Source organism: Clupea harengus, chromosome 21, assembly GCF_900700415.2.
Source record: "Clupea harengus chromosome 21, Ch_v2.0.2, whole genome shotgun sequence".
Taxonomy (NCBI): Eukaryota; Metazoa; Chordata; class Actinopteri; order Clupeiformes; family Clupeidae; genus Clupea; species Clupea harengus.
The window spans coordinates 560,370-579,489 of record NC_045172.1 but is presented as its reverse complement, the minus strand read 5'-3'; the positions used below and the strand labels follow the sequence as shown (position 1 = coordinate 579,489).

General features: G+C 43.9%; 1 protein-coding gene across 1 annotated transcript; it reads right to left on the bottom strand.

Moving 5' to 3' along the window:
- Positions 1-9,850: 9,850 nt before the first annotated feature.
- Positions 9,851-19,120, bottom strand: LOC105896512 (coagulation factor VII-like). Its single transcript, XM_012823277.3, has 8 exons — positions 18,965-19,120; positions 18,614-18,777; positions 18,319-18,343; positions 18,100-18,213; positions 17,143-17,283; positions 16,291-16,409; positions 14,610-14,730; positions 9,851-10,764 (listed from the first exon to the last, which is right to left on the bottom strand). Exons 1-8 carry the CDS (start codon positions 19,032-19,034, stop codon positions 10,199-10,201), a joined length of 1,320 nt encoding a protein of 439 aa, XP_012678731.2. The 5' UTR covers positions 19,035-19,120; the 3' UTR covers positions 9,851-10,198.

Below are 19,120 nucleotides of genomic sequence, written 5' to 3'. Positions count from 1 at the left end.
TGTCTAAAAGAAGCAAATACCAGAATTATTTAAAAACAAAAATACTTACATTTCCCTCGTCTTCAGTCCTGCGACGGATAGATGGCACGACCCCCCTTTCAATATCAACCTTCCAGCGAGTCCAGCGTTATATTGGCCCAGGTTGATAAAACAGTCCAATTCAAAGTGGTTAGCGCACACTAACAGATATTTGCCAACTCTTGCAGGAAGATTGCCTTCATATATGAAATCAATCCATTTCAATCTTGTATCTTCTGAAGCTGGAGTCACATGAAGGCATTTGTGCTGATCTGTGCAGCCGAACACTGAGCATCTTGGTTGTCGACGTTGATTCATGCTGCTAGCTAGCTTATCCAAGTGTTTCCAAGGCTTGCAAGAATAAAACGGCGCCAGGTCACCGAACCGTCTTTAAACTGGGTGGGTCGAGTGGTGGTGGGGGGCGGTCCAAGGCCATGTAGCCAGACTCCCTACATGGGCGTGCTTCAAAATCTACGTAGACGTTGGTGGTGATCCCATTGGACGCACTCAAGCATATCGTTTCTGACACCACAACAAGCCGCGTGAGTTGTTTTTTCCCAGCGTGTTTGTGTTGGGAGACATGCCAGATACCTTTAGGTTATTTGCATAACCCTGGTTCTCTGATAGCATGAGTGAGGTGTCTCACTATGGGATACGCCCCAGCCCGTATTCCTCAGAAGCCTTATATCATTACGCCAGCCCCATTGGCTGGCACCTGTGGCCTGGGGAGACCCCGCCTTCCTATATCTAGGAATACACAGCGTCAACTCGTCATTCAAAACAAGCAAACCTCTTCCTCGCTTCGCACAGCAAGGAGGGTAATGCAGTGAGACACCTCACTCATGCTATCAGAGAACCAGGGTTATGCAAATAACCTAAAGTTCTCTTTCAAGCATTCGTTTCGATGTCTCACTATGGCAGTAGTTTTCAAACGTTTTGTCCGGGGACCCCATAAAATCCATTTGCCAAGTCTCGCGACCCCCCACACATTTTGACAGGATATTATAGGTCTAAATTCAGTTTCATCTTGAATGATGAGACTGCTTGCTGAGACATCCAAAATGCCCTATGGCTATGGCAACACCCCCTAAACCTGGTGCTCTCCTTGAATCCTTCGCACCCATTGACCTCCCTGAACTAAACTCCCTGATCCTCTCATCTCGTCCATCGACGTGCCTACTAGACCCTATCCCCACAAAACTTCTTAAACATGCACTATCGTTATTAAGTGAGACATTACTTAATGTAATGAATAATTCACTAATTTCCGGATACGTCCCCAAATCATTTAAAATAGCAGTGATCAAACCATCTCTCAAAAAACCTAACCTTGATCCTGATAATCTAGCTAACTATAGACCCATATCTAACCTCCCCTTCTTGTCAAAAATACTTGAAAAAATAGTAGCTAAGCAACTTACTTCCTTTCTACACCAAAACAAAATCGAAGAAACCCTCCAATCTGGCTTTAGAGCCCACCACAGCACTGAAACGGCCTTAGTCAAAGTCCTGAATGACCTACTAATCGCATCCGATCATGGGTGCACCTCAATACTAGTTCTCCTAGACCTTAGTGCCGCCTTCGACACTATAGATCACCATATCCTATTACAGAGACTTGAACACCATGTTGGCATCAAAGGCTGTGCCTTATCCTGGTTTAGATCTTACCTCTCTGATCGCCATCAATTCGTTCACGTCCATGAGAAGTCATCCAATCACACTAGAGTAAGCTACGGTGTTCCCCAAGGCTCTGTCCTCGGACCACTGCTCTTTTCCCTTTACATGCTACCCTTAGGTGCTGTCATAAGGAACCATGGCATTAACTTCCACTGCTATGCTGATGACACCCAACTCTACCTATCCATGAAACCTGATGAAATTGTACATTTACCCAAGATAGAAACTTGCCTGCAAGATGTAAAATCTTGGATGGCTAACAACTTCCTGCTCCTCAACTCTGATAAAACTGAGGTTATGCTTGTAGGCCCCGATCAATTGAGAATGACACTATCTAGCCATCTATCCACACTCGATGGCATCCCAACACCCAATACTAGCATCAAAAACCTTGGTGTAACTATCAACCAAGACCTCCTATTTGACTCACACATAAAACAGATCTCAACAATCATCATTTTTTCATTTACGCAATATTGCCAAAATTAGAAAAGTTCTATCCCTCCAAGATGCAGAAAAACTAATCCATGCATTTATTACTTCCCGACTAGATTACTGCAATGCTCTCCTGTCCGGATGCAGCATCAACTCAATAAAGAGCCTCCAACTTATACAGAACGCTGCTGCCCGTACACTCACCAGAACTAAAAAATATGAGCACATCTCACCTGTACTTGCCTCTCTGCATTGGCTCCCTGTCAAAAGTAGAATTGATTTCAAAGTACTCCTGCTAACATACAAAGCCCTAAATGACCTGGCTCCAAACTACCTTAAGGAACTAGTTGTCCCCTACTGCCCCCTAAGACCGCTCCGTTCCCAGAGTGCAGGCCTCCTTGTAATTCCAAGAATATCAAAAACCACAGTAGGAGGCAGAGCCTTTAGCTACCGAGCCCCCCTCCTCTGGAACAATCTCCCTGCCTCCATCCGAGATGCAGACACCCTACCTATATTCAAATCAAGACTAAAGACATTCCTCTTTAGTGCATCCTATAGCCATAAGTAATTGCGTCAACAAACCCATCACCTGCTGGGCCAGCCAGTCAGCAAGCATAACTAGACATAACTGAACACATAATAAAAAAATAAATAAAAAATGTATATCACTGGGCTACAGACAGCGTATGTTGTACCCTGCAACCCTAACAAAGCTTACGACTAAAATCTCCATATGTACCAAACCAAACTAATTGCTAAATTGCAGCATAACTAATGCTAAACCAAACTAAATGCCAAACCAAACTAAATGCTAAATGCCAGAATAGCTAAACACATCTAAAACACATGCAATACCCCCCTAATCAACATAAGTGGGCTACAGACAGCGTATGTTGTACCGTGAAGGAGTGCGGAAGATCCCGGGTACAGCACACGGCGCGTATTGCGACTGTCACCAGCCAACTAAATACTAAATAAAATCCCCATACACCCAGCCAGGCAGCCTCTCTCTCTCTCTCTCTCCCTCTCCTTTCTTATCACATTGCTAATGCCTATAATAACCCACTCACTCTGTTCTTTTTCTTTCTCTCCTAATCTAGACTATCTTCGCCATGGGACGCTGCTGTAGTCTCTCTACCCGGTCTACCTGCAGAAACCCTTGACCAATTGCACCCACCGCCACTGCACTGCCGTACACTTACTCTACCTCATACCCTATTTATATACAATATATATTATTGCCACCATCGACATGTTTCTCTGTTCCTACTCCCCTTACCCCTGTAATAGTAACCCTATCAGCACAGTGTATATCCACTAAACTGGTCTTGTCTGTATCATGTATTTACCACTGGATGTCTGTATATATATTATGTACATCTACCAAATGCAGGCTATGTACAACACCTGTTGTTTCCCTTCCCCTTCTGCCACACAACCCTCCCCCCTTCCCCCCTTCCTATCTCCACCCGGCCGACCTCAAGCAGATGGGTTCCCCCTTATGTGCCGTGGTTCTGCTTAAGGTTCCTTCCTGACTAACGGAGTTTTTTCTTGCCCGTGTTGCCATTGTGCTTGCACTAAGGGGGTTTCACGCTCTGGGCTCTGTAAAGCGCCTAGAGATAATTGTATTGTTATGGCGCTATATAAATAAAATTTAATTGAATTGAATTGAATTTTCATTATCCACCCTGATGTAGAAAACACCATTTCTGATAGACTATACAGCATGTCAAAGCCTAATATGTTGATGCACAGGGCAACAAGATCATTTTGCGACCCCCAAAAAACGTTTGGCGACCCCACTTGGGGTCCCGACCCCTAGTTTGAGAACCACTGCACTATGGGATAACGTAGCTCCCGTATTGCACAAAAGCCTGTCTCGAATGCCTACTGCCAACCTACAAGGGCTGAGAGCCCGAAGGGCCCGACCTAGATGCACCAACCCCGAGCACTGCATGCGCTACTGGTGTTGCCGTGACATCAAATTTATAAAATCTGACAAAGGTTTGGTAGGAAGACCATCCTGCCGACCTACACACAACGTCCATAGACACACCCTCAAACAGGGCCCACGATGTTGCTAAGCCCCTTGTGGAATGTGCACGCAAACCAGCCGGTGCCGACAGGCCCTTGCTGGAATATGCTAAACAAATAGCATCCACAATCCAATGTGAAAGCCGCTGCGTAGAAATAGGCTTACCCGTATAGGGCTTTGCCCATGACACAAAAAGCTGATCACTCTGCCTAAAAGCTGCCGTCCTGTCCACATAGATCCGGAGGGCTCGGACCGGGCACAACGCATGTAGACGTTGCTGCTCCGGAGAATCGAAAGGCGGAGGCCGAAAAGCTGTCAGCTCCAGTGGAATGCAGGGCTGAATAACCTTAGGCATAAACGCCGGATTCGGTCGTAATGACACTCTACAATCGCCAGGCGCAAATTGTAGACATGAAGGATGTACCGAGAGAGCTTGCGGTTCACTGACACGCTTTGTTGACGCCAGAGCTAATAACAACGCTGTCTTTAGAGACATCGCTTTAAAGTCAACGTCCATCAATGGCTCAAAAGGAGGAGCCGAAATCACCTCCAGCACCATGGACAGGTCCCACGATGGAGCTAGCGGTTTTGAGACCGGTAGGCTCCTGCGCGCTCCTTTCATGAATCGAACAACTAGTGGGTGTTGCCCCACTGATTTGCCCCCAATGCCGACGTGGCATGCAGAGATCGCGGCCAAAAACCGCGGCCAAAAACACCCTGGCCAGGGTGGGAGGAATTAACGCGATGGGTGGAAATGTGTAGAGAAGAGCATGATTCGGCCATTCGTGCGCTAGAGCGTCTACTCCAAGTGGAGCGTTCAGCTCCCGGAGAGAGAAGTAAAGAGGGCATTGAGCTGTGTCGTGTGACGCAAACAGGTCCACTGATGCCCTACCGAAAATCAACCAAATCTGATCGCACACTTTGGTGCTGAGCCTCCACTCGCTGTAGAGTGGGTCGCCCCGAGACAGCAGGTCCGCTGCCAGATTCTGAACTCCAGGGACGTGTGTAGCTCTCAGAGATGGAAAATGATTGCTGCCCCACAAAATCAGTTTGCGTGCAAGCGTGTGTAGCGGCCGGGATCTTAGCCCCCCTTGTCTGTTCACGTATGCTACAACAGTCGTGTTGTCCGTGCGAACTAGGACATGATGCCCCTTTAGCAGGGGAAGAAAATGATTCAGCGTCAGCCAAACTGCTTGTAACTCCAGATAATTTATGTGACACGATCGCAGACTCGGGTTCCACTTTCCGTTTATTGCCCAGCCCTCGTGTGTCCCTCCCCAACCAAGGAGGGATGCATCTGTTGTTACAACTTTCCTGACTTGCACTGTGCCCATAGGCACCCCCTCTGTCAGAAAGTTCGGGTTCCGCCATGGAATTAGTGCCATGCACGCTTCCGTCGTCACTCTCACTTTTCGGCGAGCGTGACGTAATGGGTCTAGCCTGAGAGATGTTACCCAACGTTGCAAGTCCCTCATGTATAAGCGGCCCAGTCGGACTACCACCAACGCTGAGGCCATCAGCCCCAGCAGTCTGAGGCATACTCGGAAGGGAATCACTTTGTCCCTTTGGAAGTGTGCCAGACATAGGTTGAACTTGTCTATTCTTTCGCGTGACAGATGCGCTCTGAACGTGATTGAATTTAGTGACAAGCCCAGATAAGAGACAGTTTGAGTAGGGCTCAATACACTCTTTTTGTAGTTGATACTGAATCCCAATGCAGTGAGGTGTTCTACGAGCGCTGTTGTATGCTCTTTCGCTAGTGCTTCAGATTGGCATGCCACAGCCAAGTCGTCCACAAAAGTAACGATACGGATCCCTTTCTCCCTCAGGGGAGCCAGAGCCGCTTCCGTGCATTTTACAAACGTCCGTGGGCTTAGTGATAAGCCAAATGGGAGTTTCAGAAATTCGTATGCCACCCCCTGAAATGCGAATCTCAGGTATTTGCTGTGGGGTGGGTATATTTTTATGTGATAGTACGCGTCGGTGAGATCCACGGTAGTGAACCAGTCTCCTGGGCATACGAATCGCAATAGGGTTGGATACGTGAGCATTCGAAACGTAAACTTTCTTAAGTATTTGTTCAGAGCTCTTAGATCCAATATTGGTCTGAGCGCTTGTGTTCCCTTCTTCGGGACCAGGAAATATCTTGAATAGAAACCCGCATGACTTTGGTCTGGCGGAACTATTCTGACAGCGCCTTTCATTAACAGTGTGGCGATTTCCCCTTGTAATATTTGGGCTGCTTCTCCCCGCGCATGTGAATAGACAATTTCCCTGAACATGGGAGGAGCGGTGCGAAACTGCAGCCTGTAGCCGTGTTGGATCGTGCGTAGGACCCATTTGGACCTCACGCACGCCTCCCAGGCTTTCATGTGCTGGGCTCGGTCGCCACATGGTGACATGGCGAGGCTGCCCGTGTGCGTGTGAGCGCCTTGCGCTCCGCTGGCACTTACGTGGCTCATCTCTCCCGAGACCGTGCTTGGAGGAGATGTTATATTGCCTGTGCACGTTTTTGTTTTGCAACATTGGGTGCTTTATGTTTTGCAACATTTGGACATGAAGGGGAACCTTTATTTTGTTTTGGCAACAAGAAAAATGATAAAATTTTTCAAAAGAACCTGTGTACAAACAAATTTTCTTTTTACAGGGTCGTGTCCTTTGGACAGAACGGGCCCTGTTGGCCATTTTGAACATTGGGGTTTGCCACACAAAATCCCAGGCTGAACGTGGGATTGAGGACGGGGGCCAGTGAACAGGGGGGCTCCCGTTTCCTCCCTGGGGCCTAGCGAGGTCAGGCAGTCATCTTCTTCCTCCTAGCCCCGGGGTTGGGGTGGGGGGCAGACTGACCAGCTGGCGGGGCTGCATGTGAACCGGGCTTCTTTCTCCAAGCCGGCTTCACCTCTTGCGGGGCGCCCTGGGTGGGGGTCGCTACCTGTGGCCTGGGTCGTTTCTGATAACGATACCCTGGGGCCGGGCGTGCAGCTGCCTGAGGGAAGGTTTGGCGAGGGAACGCAGAGGGGCCTGGCTGTGGCTTTCTCGGCAGACATAGTTGCAGAGCCTCGTCGTCTCTCTTTTTCTCCTCGCATCTTTTTTGCATGTGCGCCAGGGCCGTGCCAAAAACGCCGTCATAGACGATAGGTGCGGCCTCCTCCCGGTCAGAGAGGTTGGCTAGGTTTAGCCAGCGAGCCCGCTCTTGAACCACCATCGTGGCCATGGCTCTTCCAGCAGCTTGGACGGCACATCTTTGCAGGCGCAGAGATAGGTCGGTGATGACACATATCTCGTCCCACTTGGTTGGACCTGGGTTCGCAGTCATTTCTTCCTGTATCTCCGCCTGGTAGGCTGTGAGGATCGAGATGACGTTCAGGGCTCTTGCAGACAACGCTACCGCCTTGTACGCTCTCTCGGACAGGCTTGATTGTAGACGTTCTGCTTTGGAAGGTAGTGTCGGGGTAGCCGTGGTAAGCCGTCGCGGCTGTAGATGCGCGGCAACCAGCGGCTCCATTGCAGGCATACGGAAAAGACCTTCTTTTTCCATACCCTCTAGGTCCAACACAGAACCACCTTGTATCGGCGTCTTGCACGTGAAGGGCTTGTCCCTCCATGTGACTGAGAGCTCCTCCAACAGTTCCGGGAAAATCGGTAGGAGTTGTCTCGCCGAATGTTTTGCCATAGGCAGCCTCTTCCCCTCGTACCGCGACTTCGCAGTCTCTGCGGTAACCGTTGGCCACGGAATTGCCAGCTTGTCTGCTGCGCGTTTGCACACGTCCTGCAAGTCCAAACTGATCAATGGGGAGGGTGGTGCCTCCTTCTCCGAAGCCGAAACGAATGCTTGAAAGAGAACCAAATTAACGTATAGAAGCACTAAAAAAGTGGAATTTTCATAATATGGCCCCTTTAAATAATTCTCTGATTTAATTTTTTTTTTTACTTTATGTTATTAATTTATACTTAATTTCTGAGTTGTATAATGTGTTTTGTGTATTTATTTTGTCTGTTTTATTTTGTTATGGTTTGTTTATTTATTGTTCATCTGTATTATGTACCCTCAATCAGGACATTGCTGCAAAAGAGCCCTGTGCTCAGTTCATTCTCCCTGAATAAATAATGATAATGATATGGCTGATAGTATATATAGCTCCGTGGTATATATTTTTTTTAATCGGTGTATGGGATTTTGGATGTAATCTGCTCTCTGATAGGAGCGTAGGCAGTGCCGCCGCTCCCATAACGCGCACTACGCGCTGTGCGTAGGGCACCAACTCCTGTGGGGGCACCAAAAAATAGGCAACTGAAAAATCATCATTGTTATAATAATTATAATGCCGATATTATTTCATTTAGAAATATTAGGCACCGTTTAGGCATGTATATCACAAAACAGAACAAGAGATATATTTAATTGCTCAAAAAAGTTACGCTGGTGCCCCCCCCCCAAAACAAATACACACTCAACTTCCCAAGCTGTGGGTGCCATAGACATGGTGCTCTTTCCTATCTCAGTGGCCTGACGAACTTTGACAGTAGGCTAGGTCAACTTTTCGAAAATGGCCTCAAAAAGACAACAGGAGTAAGGGGCAGACAAAAGAAAGAGAAAGAAACTGCGAGATGATGCCCGTGCATCACTTCCAGGTAAGTCCATGTGTAATTATTGTTAAATACGGGAAATGTGCGTTATTGCTAATGTTAGCACACTCAAATATGGTATAACTTAGGTGCAAGTAGGGTTGCCAACCGTCCCGAATTGTCCGGGACATCCTGAAATATTATGGGTGATTTTGATTTGTCCCGTCAGGGACAGCTCCAGTCCCGTATTCCAATCACAGCCTTTTTTATTTGTATCCGTGAAAAGAGAAAAATATAACAGTTAAGTGTAATCTGTGCCCTGGAGACAAGCGCCTCTCAACTGCACTTGACTCCACAAGCATTTGTTACGCCAACACGAACAGGTGAAACTTGTAGCGAGAGATCATCATGCCTCGACTGAAGGACAGACTTCCCCAACTCAAATAGAGTATCTTAAATCACGATTAAATTGGAAGCTTGCACATTGACTACTGGTTGTTTTTATATTTCATATCAGCATTCTTTACACATAATGAACTGTTGTTAATATGTGTGAATATGAACTCATGAATATGAACTCGTTCATATGAAGTGTCACAGGCACCAATTATAATTGTAGAAGTTAAATCGAGGAGACTATAACATTAGCTAGATAACTAGCTATCATTTCATGCAAACGGAAATCTTCCATTTAAATCGTTTGTTATTAAAAGGTTCCTTAGCTAGCTAACCATAGCCTTAGCTAGATAACCATAGCAACCAGGAATCACAACTTTAGCTGCAAAGTTATGGATCTGACAAGAGGTAAATGCTTGGTCTAATGCTATTTCAAGAAAACAACATGAAATTTGAGAGAAACTTGTAATAATTGTCATGACTATTACTATGAACAATACATCCAAGCAAGTACAGTAGTGGTTTGCCAAAATTACACTGAAATGAATAGGTTTATGGTATGGCTAATGAAACCTTGCGATTTCCATTATTGTTGGTCAGCTGTTGGCGTGCGCGCACACCTGGAAGAAAGTTTTTTTCTCGGGGGGGGGGGGGGCATCATAAAGGAGTTATGCTTAGGGCACCAAAATGGCTAGCAGCGGCACTGAGCGTAGGTTTTTATTACATCTGGAACCATTTGTTACATTATTGGGTGTTAGATTATCAATTCTAACATAGTTGGTTTGTACATGGTAGTGTATTTGTGGAAGTTCAGGAATATTCTACATTCAGGAACATTCTCTTGTAATGCTAACGTCTGCTAACACTCACAATAGGACTGAAGACATTGTTTATTTATTTTTATTATTTTGTGTTCTGTATTTTCTTTATATTCGGCATGTTTGTCAAGTAAACCACTGAATGTTACACATAACATTAAATACAAAAAAAATTACTTGAAAGTACAGTACAGTAACATATATAGCTAAATGCTTTACTGGTTGTGCATGACCAATATAAACATTCTGTTTATTTCATTGTTGTATTGAATCCCAGTACAGATGTGTGCTCCTGCACCCACTCAAGGTAGTTAGACACCCGAGTGTAAATACCATAATTCCCTGGTCGAGCACAACCCTTTCCCCAGCTCACAATTCCCAATAGAAATGTTGTGTTACGATAATGAGTGACCAGAGGACCGCCACTGTCCCCTTTGCACGAGTCCTCTTGGCCCTCAATGTATCCAGCACAAAACATATTCAAAGTGAGTGACACATTGCTGTTCTCGACACATTCCTGTGTTCGGATACGTGGCACCTTCAGTCGTCTGAGGATAGTGGACGTAGGTCCACCTTCACTGCGGCGTCCCCATCCACTAACTGTGTGGAAGTGGATGGCCCAGAGCTCACGTTCCGCAAGGGCACGTGTTGGTAGGCAAACAGGTACAGCGTGAGAGGTGAGCACAATAGGATGATGGAGACGCAGGAGGGCGATGTCATTATCTGCTGTCACGGGCACATAATTGGGATGTGAAATCATCTGCTTCACCATGATGGTCTGCTCCGTGCCTTCATCCACATCACGATCATGTTCGCCTGGGACATGCAAACAGACACACAGAGAAACACACGTAAACAACAACGTTTTTTTAATTTAGATTATTAAAGTAACAGTTTGTAGCAATTGTACTTTAGGGTTAGCAATTTTACCTTAAGAAAATGGGGCGCTACAATGACATTTAATATGGAGAATGGCCTCTGTGCAATTGCCATACCAGGGTCCGTAGGCATATTACTTCGCTATGTAAGTTTCTGGAAGACGCCCGAGTACTACTCTCTGCCGGACTAGTAAGTACCTTATTTGCCGTCTTGCTTTGTCTTGTGTTGCACTTCCTTGAAGTTTGACTGTGTTAGGAAAGTTGTTGACTCACTACTTTGTCATAGTATCAAAGTAAGCTAATTTCAACAGGTTTCGCTAGGTTTAGCCGCTAGCATCTCGTTAGCGATTAGCAATTCCTCCGTTGTGCTGCTTTAATATCAGGTTCAGATATATGTTCAGTCCCTGCACATCAAAACATTCCATGATCCATTCAGGTCCTGTCCCCAAAACAGCACATTCCATGTGCTGGCATTGGCCTGAATTACCTTATTTATTTTACTTACCTTGTGAAAGTTCCACCATACAATGAGCTTCAGTTCACACGGTTCATTTCCAAATAAAATTATTCATTTTAAAGCTCGATAATACAAGAATAGCTATTTTCATTTTTCAGGTGTAGTTCATATCTAGACCACATAAATACAAATTGTAGTCTTCACGTGGATAGCTTTACATGTGCAGTCTGAACCAGCTATGACAAACTCCCAGTTACAATTATTCCACAGAACTCTGGTAGGACTGGTAGTATGTTAACCGAATCGAAAGAGCTATTCCGTAGGGTTGTTAGGGCATTTTAACAGAAAAAGAGCAGTTGCCCAGCATAACAAAAATTAGGATTCCTCCTGATACAGAGCGATTCAAACTTGGGAGGCTAGCTAGCAAATATAGCTAGTCAGCAACGGTCGCCAACAGCACTTATTACCAGTATTGATGTCTATGGGCATCATTTATGGGGGGGCGGCCCAGTGTTTTCCGAAAGCCCGATATTCCGAAATCTCAATATTCCGAAAAATTGTCCCCCTGGCGAAATTTAGAAATATTTTAAGTGGCACAAACACACACAGCATTTAGTTTGCGCAGCGGAGACGCTCACCGGCCTATCATGCATATAACTTTTCCTAGGCAATATTTGTTAACAGCCTACTCTGGTTTTGAATATGGGGTACCACTCATGCGAAGGAAATCACCGGCAGATTGTCGCAGGACATTACGCAGATCTTGTCAAGCACTGACAAAGTATGCATGCGTTGGCAATCATAAATTGTGAAATAAATGCATTTATATGTTTATGATTGTGTGATTCATTGGGATGTGCATGTGGGCTATAGTGGTTCACGTTGCTGTGCTCACAATTTCGGAACAGCGGGCTGTCGGAATAATGGGCCTTCGGAACATTGCCATGGAACCATTTATGGTAGGGACAGTGGGGATGTCCATACCTCTTTTCTGATTAGCTAAAATCGTTCCCACCACTATTTTGATTTTAGTTGCATATGCGTTTAAATCAAATATAATTTCTATCAGCTTGACTATCCCTCTTTTTTTCCTTTCAATATAGTAAACCATTTATTCTAGAACCTAATAATTTTGCACTGATGCTGAATCGCTCCCCATACTATGTCAGTGTCATATATCTGCTGAGAGAGGAAAGGTTCAAAGATAAAAAATATGAGTCGGAGTGATACCAGCACATAAAGAACCCCAAATTAACATTGATGCATAACTTGAGCCCTTGGGAGGGAGCTGTCATGCTGCTCTTCTCTGCCTCTCGACTGATATCCCAGTGTCCATGGGGTGCTAAGAGGTGAGCTGTGATCTATTATGTTGCTCATATTGTACCATATATTAGGGCAGACTTGTCCAGATTTGCACCTCTGAAGAGCACAAAAGATTTGCAAAGTTGACGAGAAGGCCACAACAACAGCAGCCAAGAAGAAACTGGAAGTGCAGTATGGTGCCAAATGGTCTGGATTATTTTTCCTGCTATACTATGATGCCATACTTTCCTGCTATACTATGATGCCATACTTTCCTGCCATACTATGATGCCATTCTTTGCTGCCATACATGTTCCTCTTCCCCACGAAGTTCACTGGCAACCCGTCAGCTTGAACTTCATCTAAGGGTAGAGGGGGAAATCGCAGGGCCACCCAGCCACCCCTACTCACCGGATTGACTCCATGGGACTTTTTTTCTCTTCCCCAAGATGAACTTCAAGCTGAAGAGTCTATGTTTTGATACAGTGGAGGAGATCCAAGGCGCATTGCAGATGGTGCTGGATAAGCTCAATCAACAGGACTTCCAGGGAGTCTCCCAAGCGTGACTGGAGCACTGGGAGCAGTGAATGAGGTGGTGGCCAAATTTAAATCAGGTACTGTTTTTGCTTTTTACTGGTGCAGTCCTGGAACTTTTTGATCACACCTCGTATGTGTTCGATAGAGTCACATTTAAACTTTTATATTCTACTTCTATGCTAATTGTATTCAAGCATTTTCTTTTAGTGTTTTTGATTGTTGAATATTGATTATTGATTGCTGATGATTTGAACCAAGCCCATAAACAATGCTCAATGACCAGCTGTTCGATTTAACTCCCTGAGAAAGATCCTGGCTGAAGCACGTCAGAGTTTTTAATAATTCCATAATAGCCATTGATTAAAGGTTTTCTGTCTTCATTAGCCTTCTCTAAAGAACAGTTGCCTTGGTTTTTCATCCTTTTCCTAAACAAAGATTCATCTTTCATTTATTTCAATGAATGTTTAACAGTATACAAAGGATCCACACAACCAATTCGAAATATTAAATCAATAAATATTTTGTAACATGTCTGATAACTTTTACCGTCACCAACCAAATTTAATTTACAAAATAAAAAAATTATGCCCGCCAGAAGTGTATCTTTTTGAAGCGGCAGTGTCTCCCTCTGTAAAAGAAGCACTTCTCTTAGTACTTAGTTCTCATTTTGTATCTGAATTATATTATTTTCTTTCTCCAATTCCAGTACATCAAAATGGTAAAAAAAAGTCAAGCAAACGATTAGTCTCAAGACTGTAACAGTGTTGCTTTTTTATTAATACTGGCCAATCCATGATGGTGGACAATCAAAATGAATGTTCAAGGTTGAAATCATAGGTTAAGGTTATTATCACTGATTTGTTAAGCAGAGCTTAAAATTGGTGCAACTCGAATTAAAATAAAACCTAGATCAACAAATCCTTGATTAGCCCTAAACCATGCTTAATTTAATCCTAGTTGGTGCAACCCACCACTAGCAGACTAAATATTCCAATAGGCCAGTGCACAAATGACAAACACCCACCCTAAAGCTCAAGCTCCGATCAGATAAGACAGCCCTTGCCATTGGAGCCTGGACCGCCAGTGATGCAGCATCTTCCCTTTCCATTCACTCGTAGTAGTAATCAGTAATATTTAAATGCCGTTTAAAACGTGTATTTTTAAATAATGAAAAACATTTAGTAATAATAATAAGCTATATTAGTACTCATTAACAATCATCTACAAAGTATTAAGTAATGGCTACTTTTAAATGTATTGTGGCCTGTTATAATTAAGTGCTACCCTATAATATTATCTTACCGATTAATTCCGTATTTATTACATATGCTTTTTAAATTCATAACAGTGAACCAAGCACACACAGGAATATGACAACTGAACCAACTTTGTCATGGGTGACTCATCTTACCATTGTGAGAACTGCAATGAATGTGGTTACAAGGAAATGCAAAACAAAGGACCATCAAAACTCATTGGCATAGTACCTGCAATTATTTTCAGGTGTTTCAATTGTAGGTTCTCCAAACAGTGTGCAGCAGTCAAGATCCAGGTGGGCGTATATATTACTCCCCCACAGAAAGCCCTCTGTCCATATACCAGCAGGACCTGGGGGGAATACACAACATGAAATATCACTCTCACTCATGTGACAAAGTGCCCTGAGCAAGCAATCTCAAACTTCTCCAAACAATCAGATATGGAGCTTTGCCTAGTAGCCTCTTCAGTGAGTAAGTAAAATGCATGACATGTCAAATGTCATAGGGTGCCTGTGTGTGGTTGCTTTTCCCTGGGGGTGGATTTACTGCATGGCATTCACCTCATTCACCTAACTTGATTTTGGAATCCACATGTGACGGATGCAGGTGTGTGAGGTGCACACAGGCGTTGGAATCAATTAATACTCGGAGGTCGGCAGCCAATGAGATGAGTTTTGAATCTCAAATCTAATCCTCAAAGCATATTAAAACACCACCGCGATAATAGTGATGCCACACTGGCTAAAATTACTGTTTAAAAAGTAAAATATAAACATAAAATATATGCAGTGTTCAGGTATACAGCAGTTCATCTGAAGCATCAGTGGGACAGCGTAAACGCCCACCCCTTCAAGAGCTGTTCAAATTAGATGCTGAGAACATCATCATTTCACCACTTCATCTCGCCATTTTTGGAATCAACTTTTCGTTTTTTGTCGGGTTTAGAGCACACCATGATTTTCGTTTGCTGAGAAACAGATGTTGTTCACAAATCGATCTGCCCACGTTGTTGCCGTTGACACACACAACCTGCGTGACCCACAGAGCTCGCGGCCAACATTGAGTGAGTGAGTTGTCATAGTGATGTTGTTATTACAGCTCCTGATTGGACCTCTGGATTGGACACGGAAGATAGAAACCACATCGAGTAGGAAAAAAATATAAAGCGCGAAATCACGCACCAATGAAAACTCACTTGGATCATGATTAAATTAGAATGTTGGCTTGGGCCAAATTTTATTGCGTCTGGGTCCGGATCTGGACCGGAGTCCGCCAATCGAGGACCCCTGGCCTAGACCATGCTTAGCCAATCGACTTCAGGCACTCAATGGGGTGCTACGTCAGAGAGCAGCAAAACTGGTTCTCGTAATACTTTTTAAATTGTTCCTGAATGTTTCGCCTATACACTCATGAAATACGCAATCTGGATTACACCTGCTTTAGAGGCAGAGCAAATTTCACAGCAAAACAGATGTGCACTTTCCCCTGCAGTTTCCATACATACAATAGAATAAGTAGCTAGTCACAGCTTGGGCATCTCCTTACATAATTCAACCCAAAACTCCCACTTCTCCCACGACCCTTCCATGAATGCATATACATACATGAGAAGAGCGCAATTTGTCATTCTGAATGCTTGCAGCAGGCAGAATGTGGTGTTCGCACATGTGGTCTGTTTCTACATAACACGCTATGTTTAGTAGGCGCACATTGCAATGAAATTACACCTAAAATGGGTGCTAACAAGTTAGTACATCTGCCCCCTAGTTCCTTAGCATAACTGGTCATGGGCTTATCTACACGCAAGCTGAAATCCCCTCATATAATACAATCAAACTCCATACACATTACAGATACTCTACAACTGGTTGACAATGAATGCACATCAATGCATTTGAATGTCATTTACCTGCCATGGACAGTGACCTTTAGGGCATACAGACCCTCCCACAATCCTAGCCCGAGGATCCAACGATCCACCGAGACTCACAGAAGGGTCCAGAGGAGCCTTACCACACGGGATGTCCTCTAGAAAGAGCAGGAACAAATGAGTACAGAAAGATGTGCTATGACTCAAACCAACAAAAAGATTTCGGCACCAAGAGCATTGGGGAAGTGGAGATCATATTGTTTTAAATTGATGGATGGTATTTGTCCACTTTCTGTGGCCTTTTTAACAATACAAACAATACAGGTAACTGCCGTAGCTTCCTGACTATTAACCGTAGTTTATACATTGATTTTGTAAAATTTCTGCAGCTCTGTGATTTAAACTAACTAACCGCACAGTAACTCTGCCAGGTAAAGCGTGAATAGGTCTCTCTCTCCCCCCCTTTCACATATTAATCCCATTAATGTATCAGGTAAAAAAAAACATGGGATAAGTAACACATTTTTATCCACACTCAGCCTTCCATAACAGTAAAGTAACGGAAGACATGTGCTCCCAACAGACTCTAGCTTATTTAATGCTATGCTACGGAGTGTGAACCTCCGCTAGAGGTGAGTTTCAACCTATCGTAGCTTTTTAACTATCCTAGCTATCTCTATCTTAGGGAACCATTTTAACAGTTGGTAGTTGGTAGTTTCTACCTTATCCCTGAAGTTAAATTGAGGAGATTGTGACACCTAGATAACTAGCTATATAATCGATCAGTGTTTTTCTTGATCAGTGATCAAAATTATAATAAAATGGCTGTATTCAATCACAAATTTGGTAATTGTGTCCATTCATTTTAACAAATGTATGTGATTGCCTTACCCTGAGTGAAACATTTCTCTCCATTAGCTCCTAAGAAGTAACCATCGGCACATGAACAATAGCGTTGACCCTCCTTCTCCTGACAGAAATGCTCACATCCACCATTATCATAAAGACAGGTCTCAGGGATGGCTTTGTATTCTGTCAGGAAGATAATGACAATTGTGTTAGACATCAACAGCATCAAAGCGAGTTCTATATTGAGTAGGCTGGATACACCACTGTAGATGCCTTACAAGGTGCCTAAAGCATTACTGGGCTTTATTGTCCCAGTGTAAACTAGCTTTGTGTAGCACAGCCCCCAATGGGTTCAAACCTGTGACCATGAGTAATGTGCATGTTTTAACAGAGAATCATTTGATTGATTATTGAGCTCAAATATTAACTTATAAAATATCAACTTCTGGACAGAATCACAGACTGCTTCCTTGTGTGATTGCTACTGTTGGAAATGCAGCAACATCAGTATGGAGGGGGTTAATATGTTGCATATAGAATCACACTTATCAGAGGTTATAAGGACAAAGCTATGGAAACTGAGCAGGTACATTACTCATATTGTTTTATAAGGACACAGCTATGGAAACTGAGCAGGTACATTGCTCATGTTGTTTTCTTTTTTCTGGGTTTAGGAGGTTCCATTGACTGTCATCGTTATTCAGGAGATGCCATGACAGCAAATGCCAGATAGCAGCCATTTCCTTAGCCTGATTGCTAGCGGGTGGCAGAAGGCGACAACGCAGAGACTCAAATGCAATTTCAAAGACTTAAACAAAGATGTGTTGCCCCCATCAGAATATATGTGAAGCAAGCAGTTATGTGTCAAATAAAGGTGTGACCTAGATGGTTAGGGTTCAAAACAGGGGAGAAGACTTTTAGCGACGCTAATATTGCCCACTGATGTTTGACTACCTACAGTATGACACTAAGATTGACCACTGATGTTTGGTGCCAAACCTTGCTCACAGTTTCGCCCACTGAATCCAGGGAGGCAAAGGCAGGTGTAGGACTCCAGACGGGTTGTGCAGCTCCCATCGTTGGCACAGGGACTGGATAGGCAGTGATCTACAACTGATAAGCAATGTATGTTGTTATGCTATTTGTAGTGAGATGATATGTTTTTTGCTGAAAGTGTTTAGGTAAATATTATCAGGAAAATTAAGAAAAAGGGCTCACCATTATATTTATGCCAAAATTCATTCTAGAAAGGGAAAATCAGTATAAGTGGGTATACACAACACTGTTATTTACTTTTCACCATTCAAGCAAACCATGAAAGCAATAGCACAGTTTAGATAGGTACGTTTTTTCTTCGTTTAACATCATAGTCATGGTTTTTTACATTTATAATTAGAGGATTGTAACTATTACAGCTAAACTCAATTCGTCAAAGCTATGCAGAGGAGAAATTATATGAAAAAAGAATTGGTTTGTCTTTAGTGACCATGGTTAAGAAGTTGAAAATGCTGACCGTAGTTTCAGTGTGCTCAAACACCTCCCGCGCCTCCTCATAGGAGCACAGCTCCTCTAGACATTCCCTCTCCAGGTCTCCCATCTTTAACTCCTCAAACCAGCCTGAGTTGGCCCTCCGACTGCGCTGGAGAACCTCATGGGCTACATCAGCCTCCAAGAACACTAGCAGTGGTGATAGGATAACAGGCACACAGAGACGACATGTTACACATTCACATAGGTTAATATACCCACACAGAACACAACAACTATCAGTGGTGATAGGATAACAGGCACGCAGAGAGGACATGTTACACATTCACATAGGTTAATATACCCACACAGAACACAAAATTATCAAGCGATTTACCTGAAACTGGGTAGCAATAGCAAAGTGTTGTTAACAATAATGTTAGATAGAATGCTTGCAGATGCAACATGTTGATTAGAAAATAGACTTTTGAGTTAAATGTCTTCCTTCTCCCTTGTGCTCTTTGTGTTTCCCCCTTTGTATGGGGTTGTGTTC